Source organism: Notechis scutatus, chromosome 6 (assembly GCF_049901735.1).
Source record: "Notechis scutatus isolate UNSWTSFEM ecotype Mainland chromosome 6, rNotScu1.2, whole genome shotgun sequence".
NCBI lineage: Eukaryota > Metazoa > Chordata > Lepidosauria > Squamata > Elapidae > Notechis > Notechis scutatus.
The window spans coordinates 62,320,002-62,336,172 of NC_142014.1; the positions used below are offsets into that span (position 1 = coordinate 62,320,002).

The 16,171-nt window shown below is 40.6% G+C and overlaps 1 protein-coding gene across 2 annotated transcripts in view; it reads left to right on the plus strand.

Moving 5' to 3' along the window:
- Nucleotides 1-16,171, plus strand: part of DGKI (diacylglycerol kinase iota) — a 287,785-nt gene that overhangs the window by 81,039 nt on the left and 190,575 nt on the right. The window contains exon 1 of one of the 2 annotated variants that reach the window (XM_087968516.1): nt 4,872-5,165. The exons of the other annotated variant lie outside the window; for it this stretch is intronic. Coding sequence (XP_087824642.1) covers nt 5,077-5,165 — 89 coding nt within the window. The 5' untranslated portion in view covers nt 4,872-5,076. Of the gene's footprint in view, nt 1-4,871; nt 5,166-16,171 lie in introns of those variants that run through there. 2 annotated transcript variants of the gene reach the window in all.

Consider the following 16,171-nt stretch of genomic DNA (forward strand, 5'->3'; position numbering starts at 1 on the left):
AAAATCTTTTTTTTTTCTTCTCTCAAAGTGATGGAATTGGTAATCACTCATTAAACTAAATGTGGGGAAATTCGGAGAATGGCTTTATCCAATCCCTAGTTAAATAATGGTAATTGCTGCCATCAAATTAAGTGATGGCTACCAATTTAAGTTATTTTAAAGGGCAACCAGAAGAGGCTATTGTAGCTACTATTTTTATGTTTTGGCTCTTTGTGGACTCCTAAATTACAGGCAGCATACCTCAACAACCAGCTGCTAGGAAGAAAACAGGAGAGAATTATCACCCTGCTACTCTTGCTTGCAAACTTCCTGCTTCTCCATGCTGTGACAAGGAAGGTAGAACTGGATGGGCTTCCAGCCAGGAATATTTCGCGTGCCTGCCAGATGAGCTAGAGGAGGAGCTGTAGTTAAATGTTTTAGAAGGTGGACTTGAATTATCCTAGAGCAGGGGTGTCAAACTCAAGGCCTGCGGGCCAGATCTGGCCCACAGGGTGCTTAAATCTGGCCTGCGGGACCAGAAATAAAGGACCAGCTGGCTGTGCCTCTGGCAGCCAAAACGGGGCATGGGGGGGGACGACACATGTGGCCCCCTTGTGCCCCATTTTCGGTCTGGACAGCCTACTTCAGCAATCCTCCAGCCAAAATGGGACACACCAGGGAGGCCACATGTAGCTCTCCTGCACCCCATTTTTGGCTTGAATGGCCTGCAGCACCCTGCTGGCCAAAAATGGGGCATGGGCCACCACATTCACCCCCCATGCCCTGTTTTGGCTAGCGGAATGCAGCAGGGAGGAGGCCAACCATCCCACACACACCCCTGCCGGCCTATGGAGGATGACAATGCTGATCCACCCCTCAAAGAAATCCAGTTTGACACCCTTGTCCTAGAGGAACCTGATGGCATAAATTAGTTACATGCAGATGATATTGGAAAAGAGGTGGTACCAAGGAGTGATGGCGAGCCCTTGGTAAAGGCAAAGCCAGTGCTGTGCAAATACTCTTGTAACTGAAAATGTACACAGGACTTCCTGGCGTAATTGCTGTATTAATAAAGGAGAATATTTATAGCTCAGTGTTGATAAGAAAGGGGCCCCTGGTACGCTCTGAGCTTGCTTGTTTTCTTGCAGATGTTACAGCTAGGAAACATCATCCTCACTAGCACTGATGATGTTATCTAGTTTGGGTAATGCAACATCTGCAAAAAAACAAGCAATATCAGAAAGCACCAAGGACCCCTTTTGCAATGCTGTATTAATTCATTTCAATTATCCATGAAACTAATGACTTGCATGGAGAAGAAAAGGTAACCTGGCCACACTCTTCTATTAAAACACCAGAGTTGGGAAATGAATTTAGCAGCCTTCTTTTCTCTTTCTTCCTTTCAGCTTTATTAGGGTGATGGATTAAACTTGATAGTATTTCCTTGCTGCATTGGTCAACATGTAGCAATGGCCAGGAGATTAACCCAATTACTAATTGTGGTTTTCAGGCTTGAGCAGATTCCAACTGACCGTCAAATCCCACCCATCTTCTCCCCCTCCTGTGGTTGTGATTTCTTCTCATCTTCACTCTTTCCAAACAGGATAAAGACAAAGACCCTCCGAGGTGCCTTGAAAACCACATCTCTTCTAAAATAAAAAGTACTAAGATGAAAGGCATATTTTTCACCTAATCTATCAAGAACACCAATTCTCCACTGCTGACAGAATTATTTCTTTGGGCTGCATGCAGGGGAGATTGGCTGGAAACAGCTAGCATTAAGACCTGGGAAAGAGTTGGCCAAGCTGGTCTTGTGCCTATTTATAGTAGCTGCCTTTCTTCTCTCCTTGCCATTCTTTTCTTAGCATTGGCGAGAGGGGTACAGCTATCAGTTATCCATGAAACTAATGACAATATGAGCAAACTTTAGCAAAGCAGGTGCTCAGGGAAGAGAAAGGGACAAGAGGGGGGGGGGAAAGGAGTTTAAAGACACAAAAAAGGTGTTCCTGGCCAGCTAGTGCCATAGTTATTGATTGCCTATCATCATTACCAATTGAGGCAATGTCATTGTGACTTTCTCCAGTTTTAATTCTTTCCCTGGGCCTCAAAATTGCTCCCATTATTCTTGGTTAGGAAAATGAGATGGTTGGGAAGGTCTCCTTCCAACTCTTGTTTCTCTTCCCTATCTGGCATTATCTTTATATTTAGAAAAGTTTGCCAACAATTGATAAAACATCTCATTCAATTTTACCATGCTGCGTTTGGATTTTGTTTTTGAAGTCATCATCCCTCCCCCGTCTCTCTCCCTCTCCCTCTCTCCCTCCCTCCCTCAATCTCTCTCTCTCTGTCATTTCCTCATTTTAATGTTTTGTCAGAAGCATACCATGTAGTCTTGCAAATCTCTGACTTCACGATTTTCTGCATTGCTTCCAGAGCCCGCTAAATACAACTAAATCCAAATAATTCCTTGGCTTGGCTGTTGTTACAATTTGTACTTCAAACTCCACTAAGCAGTTGTTTCTTTCAAATGTGGTTTATTGAATAAGGGCGGGCCAACCACCGGGGGGGGGGGGGGGGGGGGGGGGCCGGGGCCCGGGCCGGGGGGGGGGGGGGGGGGGGGGGGGGCCGGGGGGGGGCGGGGGGGGGGGGGGCGCGGGGGGGGGCGCCCCGCGCCCCCCCCCGCCCCCCCCCGGGGGGGGGGGGGGTGTGCGGGGGGGGGGGGGGCCGGGGGGGGGGGGCGGGGGGGGGGGCCACAGGGGGGGGGAGCTCGGGGAAAAAGGACAGTGGCTGATTTCATTCATAACCCTAAGGTATAAATTGTTATATATAAACAACACATGGAAGGTTATAAACAATACTGACACTACATAATTTGCTTCCTAATATGGTGAACTTTTTCAACACAAAGAAGAATGTGAAATATGTTTCCAGAAGAAGAAACTACAGTCCAAACCTACAAAAGCATCATCCAGGGACATGTATACGTGTCTGTGTGTGTATGTGTCAGAGAAGTTAAGATGGTATAGGATTAAAGCCCAACTCTCTTTTAAGGGAACTGGGCCTTCAATCCTGCTATCATGGCTGCCATTTTGATTTCTTTGGTCCTCCCCGACAGTTCCCTCCCTTACATCAAGAGGGAAAAAGTGGGGAGAATCTCTGAATCACTCTTGACTCCTGGTAATTCATGGACATATTTATGCTATCTTGGCAACAGTGTGGAAGTGATGTGTTATTCAGCTCTTCAGCAGAGAACTGAAGAAGCTTCTTAGAGAGAAGCTAAATGTCTTCAAAGAAAAATCAGAAAGTCCAGTTGCCTCTTGAAAAAGCACCTTTGGGACAACCATGACCTGGATGACTGAGAATCTCGATAGAGTCCTATGAAAAAAAAAAAGAATGGACTAAATGTACAGTAGATTGTACATCTCCTTGACAAGAACTAAAAATAAACGTTAAAACATCAATAGTTGAAACATTGAAGTTTTATGTTATACGAAGGCTTACAGAAGAGAATTAATTATCATATCATTAGCCTTGGCCATGAGATGATCTCTAACATTACAACAAAAAGGATAAAAACAAGGAATTATATGTGAAGAAGATGGTTATAAAATGGTGAAGCAAAAGTTAAAAAGCTACAGCACTAAGCAGTTCTTCAAATAAGAGTTCTATGGGGGGGAAAAAGAATGGACTAAAGTTGCAGGGCTGTGATATGAAGCAAAAATGGAACCCAGGATTTATTTCCTGATAGGTAAGAATTGTATATCCCAGGTAAGCAGAGTTTGGCTGATTTCAAAAAAATGAAACAGGGCTATAAGTGTGTGTGTGTGTGTGTATGAGAGAGAGAGAGAGAGAGAGAGAGAGAGAGAGAGAGAGAGAGAGAGAGAGAGAACACAAGAAGCTAGCAATCTACTTCTGCCAAGATAATTATCTGGTTTTGTCCATGTAGTCATCAGGATTTAATATTCAAAGAAGATCTCTCTCTCTCTCTCTCTCTCTCCCCTCCCTACGTCCCTCCCTCCTGCCTTCCTTTCTCTCTATCTGAATTGACCTTTGACACAAATGCCTAGTTCAGTGGTCTCCTGGTTATGAATTAATCAGCTCTATCTAAATAATCATTTTACAAAAAATATATACCCAATATCAGGGGTGCTGGGAATTGTAGTTCAGCAATATCTGAAGGATAGGAGTTCATTCCTGTGCTAAGTGGATTTCAACAGCAATAAATGTAACAAAATTACAACAGTTACAGTATGCCTGACATTTTCAATAACAGAAATTAGGTCTGCTATGAAAAATTATATAAGCAATCACAAAAGGCAAATTAAACTACTGAACACTGGTTTAATATTGTCATCAAACGTTGCCTGAAGGTAAATATGCAGATAATTTTGTAATTCTTTCTTAGAAGGAATTCCTAGGAAGTAGTGATGAAAATAGCCTAGCAGTCCCAAACAGTAGCGGAATATCTCTATACATTTGCATATTTAGCTTTTGAGTCTTTCTGTATTACTGCCACTTTTGTTAGCAATATGTTATTATTTGCTAATGCATAATCTATCAGTTTTTCTTGACAGATGCACATTTTAAAACGATCAGTCTCTTTGAAGGAATTTAGGAGAGATGAGCCAATGGAACGATCATGGTCTGGCAGAAATACTTTGACAAGTTTTGATTACTTGGAAATAATATTTGGGGGGATCAGAACTGGAGGAGGTAATGAAAGATATTTATTGGCCAGTTTTTCTTTCAACGGCAGCTCAAGTTCCACTACCACCATCTGTTACTGTAATCTACTTTTCAAGTGAAGGATTGTGACAGTTGTGTGTATTCAGGCAACACGCTTTGGCCTGCATCATTGAGAAAGAAGTTCTTCTTAGCCACTGATTCCCTTGCATGCTCTTTTATTTTTTTCCAAAGCAGGCTGCAGATATTCTCTTGGAGAAATGCTGAGAGTTGCTGCCTATCCAAAGTAGGGAGATTAGAAGGGAATTCCCCAGGCCCTCTGCTTTTTCTACCACCTTCTACACTGAAGGGATAGGTTGTGTAGACAGCAGGGTGTTTTTTTCCCCTCCTTCTCCTGAATCCTGTCTTCAAAATATGAATGTGTTATGCCTGAACTTTTTTTACAAAAATGAGAAGAAGCAGAACAATAGTCAATTTGCCATATTGAGTTCTGTGCCTGGCTGGTAAGTATATCCATATCTCTATACTTGCAGGCGTATGATGTTGATATTTAAAGTAGGAAAAGTTGGCATGATCCAGAGTGTGCATCCTTACTATCCCCTACAATGAAGGTATCCACAAAGGATTCAAAGCATTTTGACTACTTTGGATCCCGATAGTGTTTTTCTTCTATTTCTGCTTAATGGCATTGCATGATTGCTAACACCATTCAGAAGTGAAGGATCAATTGCATGTTTCTTCAAAAAGGAAAGAAACATAGCAAAGCCTGAATTCTAAGTACAGGTATGTTTTGGGATAAACACCAGCATCTTAAGAGAAAGGAAATTCTTTTTTTGAGGAAAAAAAAGGTTAAGTGAAAAGGTTTAGACAAATACTACCCCAAAATGATATTGAGATAGATAGCCAATGTTTTAAGGATGTGATGTATTGCTTTAGAGATTATTACCCGAACTTTTAAAGTTTTAAAATAAACAAAATCATTTTCAAAGCTATGTGCATTTTGACATTTGATCCAGAACCTCTTATTCCATCTGATGTATGCTGGTAATACCCATATCTGTCTGTCTCCTGTAGATAGATTATCATAACTGTAGCTTTCTTCTTCTTCTGTTCTTCTTTACCCAGATATAACTTTGCATCCAAATGATAGTTTTCCCCCCAGTGTCTGTAAACCATCCTTTCCCAGTGGGAAGTGGTGTGATTACCAATTATTATAACTTTGTACCTTGGTATTTGATAGTCCCAACAGTATTTAGTGTACCTAAGCAGGGTAATCTGGGTGAAAAAGCTGAAAAATTTCATTGGAAAGGCTATTTTAAACCACAGAGGTTGTTTCTGGCTTGCATATTTGCACATGAAAATTGATTCTGGGAGAATCAAATGGATGAAAATGTTTAATTTTGAAGTACATGTGTTCTACAGAATACTTAAAGCATTTTTAAAGCTTTTTTTTTAAAATGGTATTTCACAGAGCTCTTGAAAGTGTTTGCTTCAATATACACTGCTCAAAAAAAATAAAGGGAACACTTAAACAACACAATGTAACTCCAAGTCAATCACACTTCTGTGAAATCAAACTGTCCACTTAGGTAGCAACACTGATTGACAATCAATTTCACATGCTGTTGTGCAAATGGAATAGACAACAGGTGGAAAGCATAGGCAGTTAGCAAGACATCCCCCAATAAAGGAGTGGTTCTGCAGGTGGTGACCACAGACCACTTCTCAGTTCCTATGCTTTCTGGCTGATGGTTTGGTCACTTTTGAATGCTGGCAGTGCTTTCACTCTAGTGATAGCATGAGACGGAGTCTACAACCCACACAAGTGGCTCAGGTAGTGCAGCTCATCCAGGATGGCATATCAAGGCGAACTGTGGCAAGAAGGTTTGCTGTGTCTGTCAGCATAGTGTCCAGAGCATGGAGACGCTACCAGGAGACAGGCCAGTACATCAGGAGATGTGGAGGAGGCCATAGGAGGGCAACAATCCAGCATCAGGACCATTATCTCCGCCTTTGTGCAAGCAGGGACAGGAGGAGAACTGCCAGAGCCCTGCAAAATGACCTCCAATGGGCCACAAATGTGCATGTGGCTGCTCAAATGGTCAGAAACAGACTCCATGAGGGGGGTATGAGGGCCCAACGTCCACAGGTGGGGGTTGTGCTTACAGCCCAACACCATGCAGGACGTTTGGCATTTGCCAGAGAACACCAAGATTGGCAAATTCACCACTGGCACCCTGTGCTCTTCACAGATGAAAGCAGGTTCACACTGAGCACATGTGACAGACGTGACAGGGTCTGGAGATGCCATGGAGAACTTTCTGCTGCCTGCAACATCCTCCAGCATGACCGGTTTGGCAGTGGGTCAGTAATGGTGTGGGGTGGCATTTCTTTAGGGGGCCACGCAGTCCTCCATGTGCTCGCCAGAGGTAGCCTGACTGCCATTAGGTACTGAGATGAGATCCTCAGAGCCCTTGTGAGACCATATGCTGGTGCAGTTGGCCCTGGGTTCCTCCTAATGCAAGACAATGCTAGACCTCATGTGGCTGGAGTGTGTCAGCAGTTCCTGCAAGACGAAGGCATTGATGCTATGGACTGGCCCGCCCGTTCCCCAGACCTGAATCCAATTGAGCACATCTGGGACATCATGTCTTGCTCCATCTACCAATGCCACGTTGCACCACAGACTGTCCAGGAGTTGGGGGATGCTTTAGTCCAGGTGTGGGAGGAGATCCCTCAGGAGACCATCCACCACCTCATCAGAAGCATGCCCAGGCATTGTAGGGAGGTCATACAGGCACGTGGAGGCCACACACACTACTGAGCCTCATTTTGACTTGTTTTAAGGACATTACATCAAAGTTGGATCAGCCTGTAGTGTTTTTTTCCACTTTAATTTTGAGTGTAATTCCAAATCCAGACCTCCATGGGTTGCTAAATTTGATTTCCATTGATAATTTTTGTGTGATTTTGTTGTCAGCACATTCAACTATGTAATGAACAAAGTATTTAATAAGAATATTTTATTCATTCAGATCTAGGATATCTTATTTTTGTTTTCCCTTTATTTGTTTGAGCAGTGTAGATAAGACAGATAGACCAATTCTGATTTTAAACATCACAAGTTTTACATTTATGTGTAGGGTTGCTACTACATTCTGCCTTTCTGGATTGAGAAACTATGCTTAAACTGTAATCCACAGTTGTCAGTTCAGTGTTTTGATTCACATGATAAACAAAAACTGGTCAACTCACATTTTAATTTACCTTAATTGACGAAGTGTGATTGACCCAAAACTTAATGGCTAGGCAGGCATTCAAGTACAATGTTTCTATAGATGAAACAAAGTCCAGAACTCAATGAGAAACCGAAGTTAATAATGATTTCGTGTTTGGACCAAAAAAACAACGACTGGCTTGCAGTATGAATCCTTATGGGAGATTCATTCAACAGCACAGAGTGCCTATTTTTATTTGTAAGTCAAGGTTCCTGTGCTTGGTTGCTCTTGGCTGAGCCTGATAGTTGAGTTGGGTCTAGTTAAGAACTTGGACCATTAAGAGGAACCTTTAGGAAAATACCAGGGCTGAGGAAATTGAAGCAACATTTCTTTTTTAAAAAGCAGCAACCAACACTTTCTATTTGCTAATAAAATAACATGTCCGTGTCTTTTAACACACTAGGTGTTGAGAACTTGACTCAAAAGAGATTGTAAATCACTGCACAATGTTCTGGGCCAATGTTGAATTGGTATACGCCTCTATTTTTAATTTGGGACAAACAATTTTAAACATCAGTTTTGTTCTCCCATTATATATCAATTGATGCTTCTTTTGAGTTTGGGAACTGTAGAGTTTTCAATGGTGACTCTGCTATGGAACTATTTTGTCAGGATTTTCATATGCACATTCTCCCAGGTTGAAGAATATCTAACGACCTAAGCGCCAGAGCTCACTGTAACAGCATTGCCAAAAAGGCATTAAGAGTTGTAAATCTAATCTTATGAAGCTTCTCCTCCGGAAATATAGAATTGCTAACTAGGGCAAAAAAAACTTTTGCTAGACCAATACTTGAATATAGCTCATCTGTCTGGAATCCACACTGTATATCGGACATTAATACAATTGAGCGAGTCCAGAAGTATTTAACGAGAAAAGTACTACACTCCTCTGCTCGCAACAAAATACCCTATATCACTAGGCTTGAAATTTTGGGTTTGAACAACATTGAACTACGCTGCCTACGGATGGACTTAGTAGTAGTAGTACACAAAATTAACTGCTACAATGTCCTACCGATCAATGACTACTTCAGCTTCAACTGCAACAAAACAAGAGCACACAACAGATACAAACTCAATGTTAACCACTCCAAACTTGATTGCAGAAAGTACGACTTCAGCAACAGAGTGGTCAATGCCTGGAATGCACTACCTGACTCTGCTGTTACATTCTCTAACCCGCACTCCTTTAACCTTAAACTATCCACTATTGACCTCACTCCATTCCTGAGAGGTCTTTAAGGGGCATGCATAAGTGCACCATCGTGCCTACCGTCCCTGTCCTATTGTCCCCATTATTCATACCTATTTCCTGTATTCCTACTCATGTTTATACTTATTCCTATTATCTTGTAAGCAATTGACAAATCAAATAAATAAATAAAAATAAAATAAGAACCTGTTTGTTATCACACAGTTTGTTTTTCTTTTCCCCTAGTAAAGTATGTTGTAAGATTTGGAAATCTCAGAGTAGCCAGGACAATAAATCAATGAGACTGGGTGATCTTTATGCATCTCTTCCATAGAGAGAATAGTGTGAAATAGCTGAACTATGGATGAGGCAATGTGATATATACTGACTATAAGCAGCTGCTCCTGATGACTGGAAATTACTAACATGATATCAAGTTTCAAACAATAATCAGGAAAAAAAACCTGGAATCCCTGCACAAGAGATTCTCTTTATTCTTTTGGAGGTGATGACTGTTGGGCCAGGAATTGGGTTTTCTGCAAATAAAAATAAAAGTCTCTAGAAGTAAAGTAACAACTCAAAGAAAGATGTCTCACAGGCTGTCTATATATATTTCCTGTATATATAATAGTGCGGTTCAGCCAAAAAGTGAAAAACAAAATGGTTTGCAGCAAACAATTTCCCTTTTCAGTCAAAACTGGAAATCTAATAGGTATCTCTATTTGAGAAAGGAATGCTGCATGGGAGAAAAAAAAACAGTGTTCCTTTAATAGCACCTTCAATGACATTGAATACAACCTGTGCAATAATACTAGCAGTTACAAGGTTTAAAACATAAGGGGCAAGGATGGCTTTTCAAACTAAGTTTGCCCAGACATCTCGCCCATCCCCATTTGCATCTCTGGTTGTCGTGTCTTGGTTAAATAAGGACAGATATAGCAAAACCACACATCCATAAGTTAATGTTGTCAGGGCAACAGACATATGCTTGTCAGTGACTCATTGTCCTGATCACCTCTTTTTTTTCTGAGATAGGATCAACTGAATTAGCAATTCTTTTGCTTCAGTGCAGAAATCTCTTATAATGTGAAAAGGAAATTCCCCCTTCTCTGGCATGCTCGGCTTTGCTCATTTTTCCTCACAGCTGAAGTTACTCTGAAGAAATGTGAAGAGGATCATCTGACTCCGAGTTTTTCACCTCAGTTGACTGCTCCTTTTTTTGTGCTTGTTTTAGAGAGAAATCTCTTTGAAGCTAAACCCCTGTTGCCTCACTCTCAGACCAGATTCAGCCTTGTTCAGGTAATGGCTTGTTGGTCTCCACTGAGTTGAACTTGCTGTACTTCTGGGCCTTACATAAGCTGAGTAAAATTCTCAATAGATTGCCTTCTGGGCACTCTAGGATAGCCCAGTATTCCTGGTTGTCTGAAGCAGCCTGGAAGAGCCAAATATATTCATCTGAACATCTGGATCCAGAATCAGGCCAAGGGAGAAAGACTAATAGCATCTCTTTTGAGGAATGATTCATCAGCATCAGAACTATGGTTTCAGAAGACCAAAGCACACTCTGAACAAATCTAGCCCATGAATGCTGTCAAGTAGTTATTGGTAGGGAGCTTCTTTCTTGTCTTCAAATGTTGGTGGATCAAGAACCAGAATTTGTGCACAAATGGGACAGGAATACTCCATTCCTCATCGATCTAGAAAAATATAAATTTTCTCTCTCTTTGCTATGCCAAGACTGTAAAAAGCAAGTAACTCCTCTTTAAAGAATAGAATTCCATATTGATATATGAAAGCATATTTCTTCACTATTGCCTTTACAGCCCAAGAAGCTTCTAAGATATTTATCATAGCCACTGTACTAACTACTTCAATTTCAACCACAACAATACACGAGCACACAATAGATACAAATTCAAGGTTAATCGCACCAAAATCGATTGCAGGAAATACGACTTCAGCAACAGAGTGGTCAATGTCTGGAATACTCTACCTAACTCTGTGGTTTCTTCTCCAAACCCCAAAAACTTTAACCTTAGACTGTCTACTATGGACCTCACCCCTTTCCCAAGAGGTCTTTAAGGGGCGTGCATAAGCGTACCAACGTGCCTACTGTCCCTGTCCTAATGTTCCCTTTATTCGTATCCATTTCATTTATTAATTATCATGTTTATATTTATATTTGTTATCTAATACATGATCAACAAAATAAATAAATAAATAAATAACTACTTCTACTGTCTGCTTTTTGCCCAAATCTGACCAAAATCTTTCTCTGGCTGTGTTTCTTCCCCTTGCCTCCCAAAGCCAGTCTAACATACCATTGCAATATCCCGAGAAAGTATTGTGTGCATATATGCCAATAAGAGGAACATATAAAGCAATATTGGATTCTACCACTGATATGGTACCAGTCAAATAATATTCCAATTCCCACTCAGATAATCCTTGATTTAGGACCACAATTGAAATCAGAATTTCAGTTGCTAAGTGATGTGATCATTACGTGAATTATGTGGACTCAATCTGATTTAATCACCATTTTTGCTATGGTTGTTAGGTAAATCACATTGTTTCCAAAGCACCTGAAGGCCAGATAAGGAATAATGGAAACTGATCAAGGAGAGATTTGACCTAGAAATAAGGAAAATTTTTCTGACAGTGAGAACAATCAACCAATGGAATGTATGTGCAGAGTTGCTAGAAGGCAAGAGCAGCTGAGACAAAAGGGGCAACTCAGGAGTAAGGCTTAGAGGTGATTGCTCCTCTCATAAGGTATAAAAGACAGGCAAAGGTGACAAAACCTTTGTAGGAAGCAAAGTCATTTGTTCTGTTTGGATTAATCCTTGAAGCTCTGTGTGGACTTTGTATTTTGGTTGGTTTTTTTTTATAATTCATTTGGCACTCTAGTTGTTGGCAGCAATTCAGAAGAAAGAAAGGTGGGTGCTAATCTTGAAGGGACTGTTTGGGACTCATTACCAGCTGGGAATGAAAATAATTCCCAGTGTTGAAATAAAATCAGTTTGGTTAAACATGGTTAAGGCAGTGGTTAAGAAACCAGGAGGCTGTCTGTTCTAGTTCTGCCCTAGGCATGAAAGCTGGTTGGGTGACTTTGGGCTGGTCACTGTCTATCAGCTCACAATGTCAGGCTTAAGCAACAAATTGAGACAAATTCCTGACTCAGCTAATGGATCAACATGCATTTGACCCTCCAAAACAGACCCTACATCTGTGGGAAAATGCTAGGAAGAAAAAATATAAATAAAAAGCATCTTTTTTTTTTCTTCCTAGATGCACAGCGTGACTCTTGTTTATTTTGTTCAAGAGCAAGAATGACAGTTCCCAATTTGCTTTGCTAGAGACACTGGTGGCTACCCTTTCCCCATTTCTTTAAAATCAGATTGGCCTTTACAGTCAATGAAACCATATCAGCTGTTTGCAAAGGCGATTCTTAGTATGGGAAAGCTAGGATAGGAAACCAAATCAGCCCATAAATCGTTCTAATCCAGCCTCAATCTCTAATCTTGGCTGCAGCTAGTTGAAAATGTGGCCTGACATATCCCTAGTTGTGAAGGAGATTTTCTGCCATTAGTTCCCTATATTTAAGTGAAATGCAACAAATAATAAAATATATGTAAGGGAAGCTTTCCAGTAAGAACATTCATGTGTGATGAAAAGTCGATAATTTTCTAGCTAGCCCTGACTCATTTGGACATTTGTTCTAAGCATGCCTCTAAATGCCCTCCTGGCAAATGCCAATAGTCACCAAATCTAATGCTCAGTTGGCACAGCCCTCAGCTTCATAAACATGTGAAATGAGGCTTAACAACTTGTTACAAAGGCATAAATAAACCTATGGCAATAAACTTGCATCCACTCATCGGTAGGTTCATGAAAGCTTTATTAAAACCATCTATTAATTGCTGATCAACTATGAATGCGCTCTTAGAAACGAGATCTTTCAAACAGATGTGCTGCCTTAAATAATTCAATAAGCAATAAAGAGAATTAAGAGAACCAGAAAGCAAAAGGATTGGCAGAGAAAGTTGGATATAGCTGAGCAACTCATAAGAGCCATACCAAGATCCCTTTCTCAGGACAACTTTTCCAATGTCCAGATCCTAGTTCAGCTTTGCAGGCTAAAGCTTCAAGTAAAGTTGGAAAAACAGCTCCATGCCAACTTTAAAAAGTTACTTCTAGCTTTCCTAATATTAATTTTATTCTACAACAACAACACTGGGAGGTGGGTTGGGCTGAGAGAGAGTGACTAGCACACAAAATTATCTGCTACAATGTCCTACCAGTTAATGACTAGTTCAGCTTCAACTACAACAATACAAGAGCACACAACAGATACAAACTCAATGTAAACCGCTTCAAACTTGATTGCAGAAAGTACGACTTCAGCAACAGAGTGGTCAATGCCTGGAATGGACTACCTGACTCTGTTGTCACATCCTCTAACCACCACTCCTTTAACCTTAAACTATCCACTATTGACCTCACCCCATTCCTAAGAGGTCTGTAAGGGGCGTGCATAAGTGCAGCATCGTGCCTACCATCCCTGTCCAATAGGGATACCTATTTCCTGTATTCTTACTCATGTTTATACTTATATCTATTATCTTGTAAGCGATTGACAAATCAAATAAATAAATAACATAAAAAAATAAATATTACTCAGTTTCTCTGTTAATAGAACATGGTCTTCCCAATATTAACCCAACACCTTAACTACTAATATCACATTGACACCTTTCTTTGTCTCAGTCTTATATTGTTCTGCTCCACTCATTTATTTTGGGAGACAATCCACACAACACACAATTCCAAGAACAAATATGGCCCTCTGTCCAGAAAAGATTGCCCAGCCTATACTGATTCTAATTTCCATACAGTTGAACTCAGCTTTAGGGTGAGGACACATCTATGATTTTTGTCCCATCCCATAAATCAAGACTGGGGATCCCCTTGTTCTATAAAGTTGTTCTGAAGCAAGCCTGTGGTTTTTGAAAAATGGGTTGTTTTGAACGGGAAATGTTTGTCAAATCAGCCTGAGGGGTATAATTCCTTAGACATATAATATGAATTGTTATTGATTAAAGTTTCCAAGATATGGACACCAGAGGCATTATTCAGTGTGAAAGAATACATTACGGCATAACATATGGCTTTTGTTTTGGATGATGAATGCTAATAGAGCTTCAGCATCTCCCAAGTTGAAGTCAAACAAATGTTTCTTTTGAAAGCAAGATAAATTGGGACAATGGGGATTTGTACTCTTAAACCAGAAAAGGGATTTTTCCTTGCAACTATGAAAGAGGTATGGGTGCAAAGATACCTGCAAGGGACAGGTACAATGTGGAGTAGGAATAACTCTAGCAACGGGAGGAAAAGTCACAACCAAGGCAACAATTAGATGAAAGAAATCTGAGCCCAGGATGGAGCAAATTGAGCAAATCTCTCTGGATCGACTCTTCTTAGTTCTAAGAAAAAAAAAAGGACAGGGAAACAATATTTAGAGTTGCAAGATTCTGTCACTGTAACTATAAAACAAAGTAGTATTATCATTCATAACCCTGACATCCTGGTCTGGTCCGTCTTGAAGGGCTGACAACAAGGGGTTGGGTGCCAAAATAGTCAAGATAATATAATGATGTGCCTTCTTCTCTACAATATATGCTCCTGGATTTTTTAGGAAATATGCACTTTAAATGAAAAATTCATTTTCATGTTAAGTTGTTCCAAACCAGTATTTTTTGGAGCCTTGGTGATGCAGTAGTTAGAATGCAGTACTGAAAGCTACTTCTGCTGACTGCTGGCTGGCTGCAATTTGGCAGTTTGAATTTCACCAGGTTGACTCAGCCTTCCATCCTTCCGAGGTTGGTAAAATGAGGACCCAGATTGTTGGGGGCAATAGGCTGACTCTGTAAACCACTTAGGGAGGGCTATAAAGCACTGTGAAGCGGTATATAAGTCTTAAATGCTATTGCCATTGCTATTATAGATTTTTTTTATTATCTCATAATCACATCATCTACCCACCTTACCAATTTTTCAGAATCTATCATTAACTCTTATTGAGGGTTTCTTATTGCCTAATTAGGGAAAAAAATTGGTATGTATCTAAAGTAAGCAGCAGGATTGGAAGCAAAATCCAACCAGATGTCATTTCAGAAAAAGACTCCATGCAATTGCTTTTGATAGCGCAGCGGGTGCCCTGAATGCATATGTCTTTCTTAGGAAGCCATGGGTCTTTAGCTACCATTTTCTCCAACCGTGCCTCATCAATTGCGTCTATGTGCCATCAGGCAGCTGTTGTTGAAAGACCCGCTTCTTTAGAACTCAGTAGCTTCTGTTCTGGAAAGAGAGCAGTAGTGGGAAATTACTTGTGAACGTTTTCTAACTTTTTGATTTATCATGTCTGCGCACTGCGAGATGCTCTTTGAATTGCAGGGTAAATAATTCTCCCACAAGAGCTAGAACTGTAATTTAGAGCTAAATGGAGAGAGTGAAACTGAGGTAGGCAATCACTCAAGTCAAAAAGTTGTAAAATGCCAGTTGGAAGGTAATTGCTAGGTGCTCAGTGGTCGGATTTGCACATTTAGGTGTGCAAAAGCTCTAAATCTAATTGGCCATTAGATGGCAGCAAGGAATCAAATTTCTGTATTAGTTTGTTGCCATCTAGTGATCACCTGTATTTTTGTAGCCCAGTTATACAGCCCCATTCTACATATTTTATACTAGGGAGTATATATTTTATACTAGAAATTACTGGTTGTTGAAACAAATGAAAATGGTGGTATTTAATAGTGTGCTTCTTTCCCTGTTTTATATAAAAAACAGGAGCTTTCACCCCCATTTTATACAAGTTTCTCATAACACAAAACCAAAGCCTTTTTTAAGGTTAAACTTTGCAAATACAACTTATAATGAGCGAATGATGACAATCGGGAGGGGGGGGGATCCCAAATCATAGAGCAGGGGTGTCAAACTCACGTTGTCACATTGTCGTCACATGATGTATCGTGACTTTTCC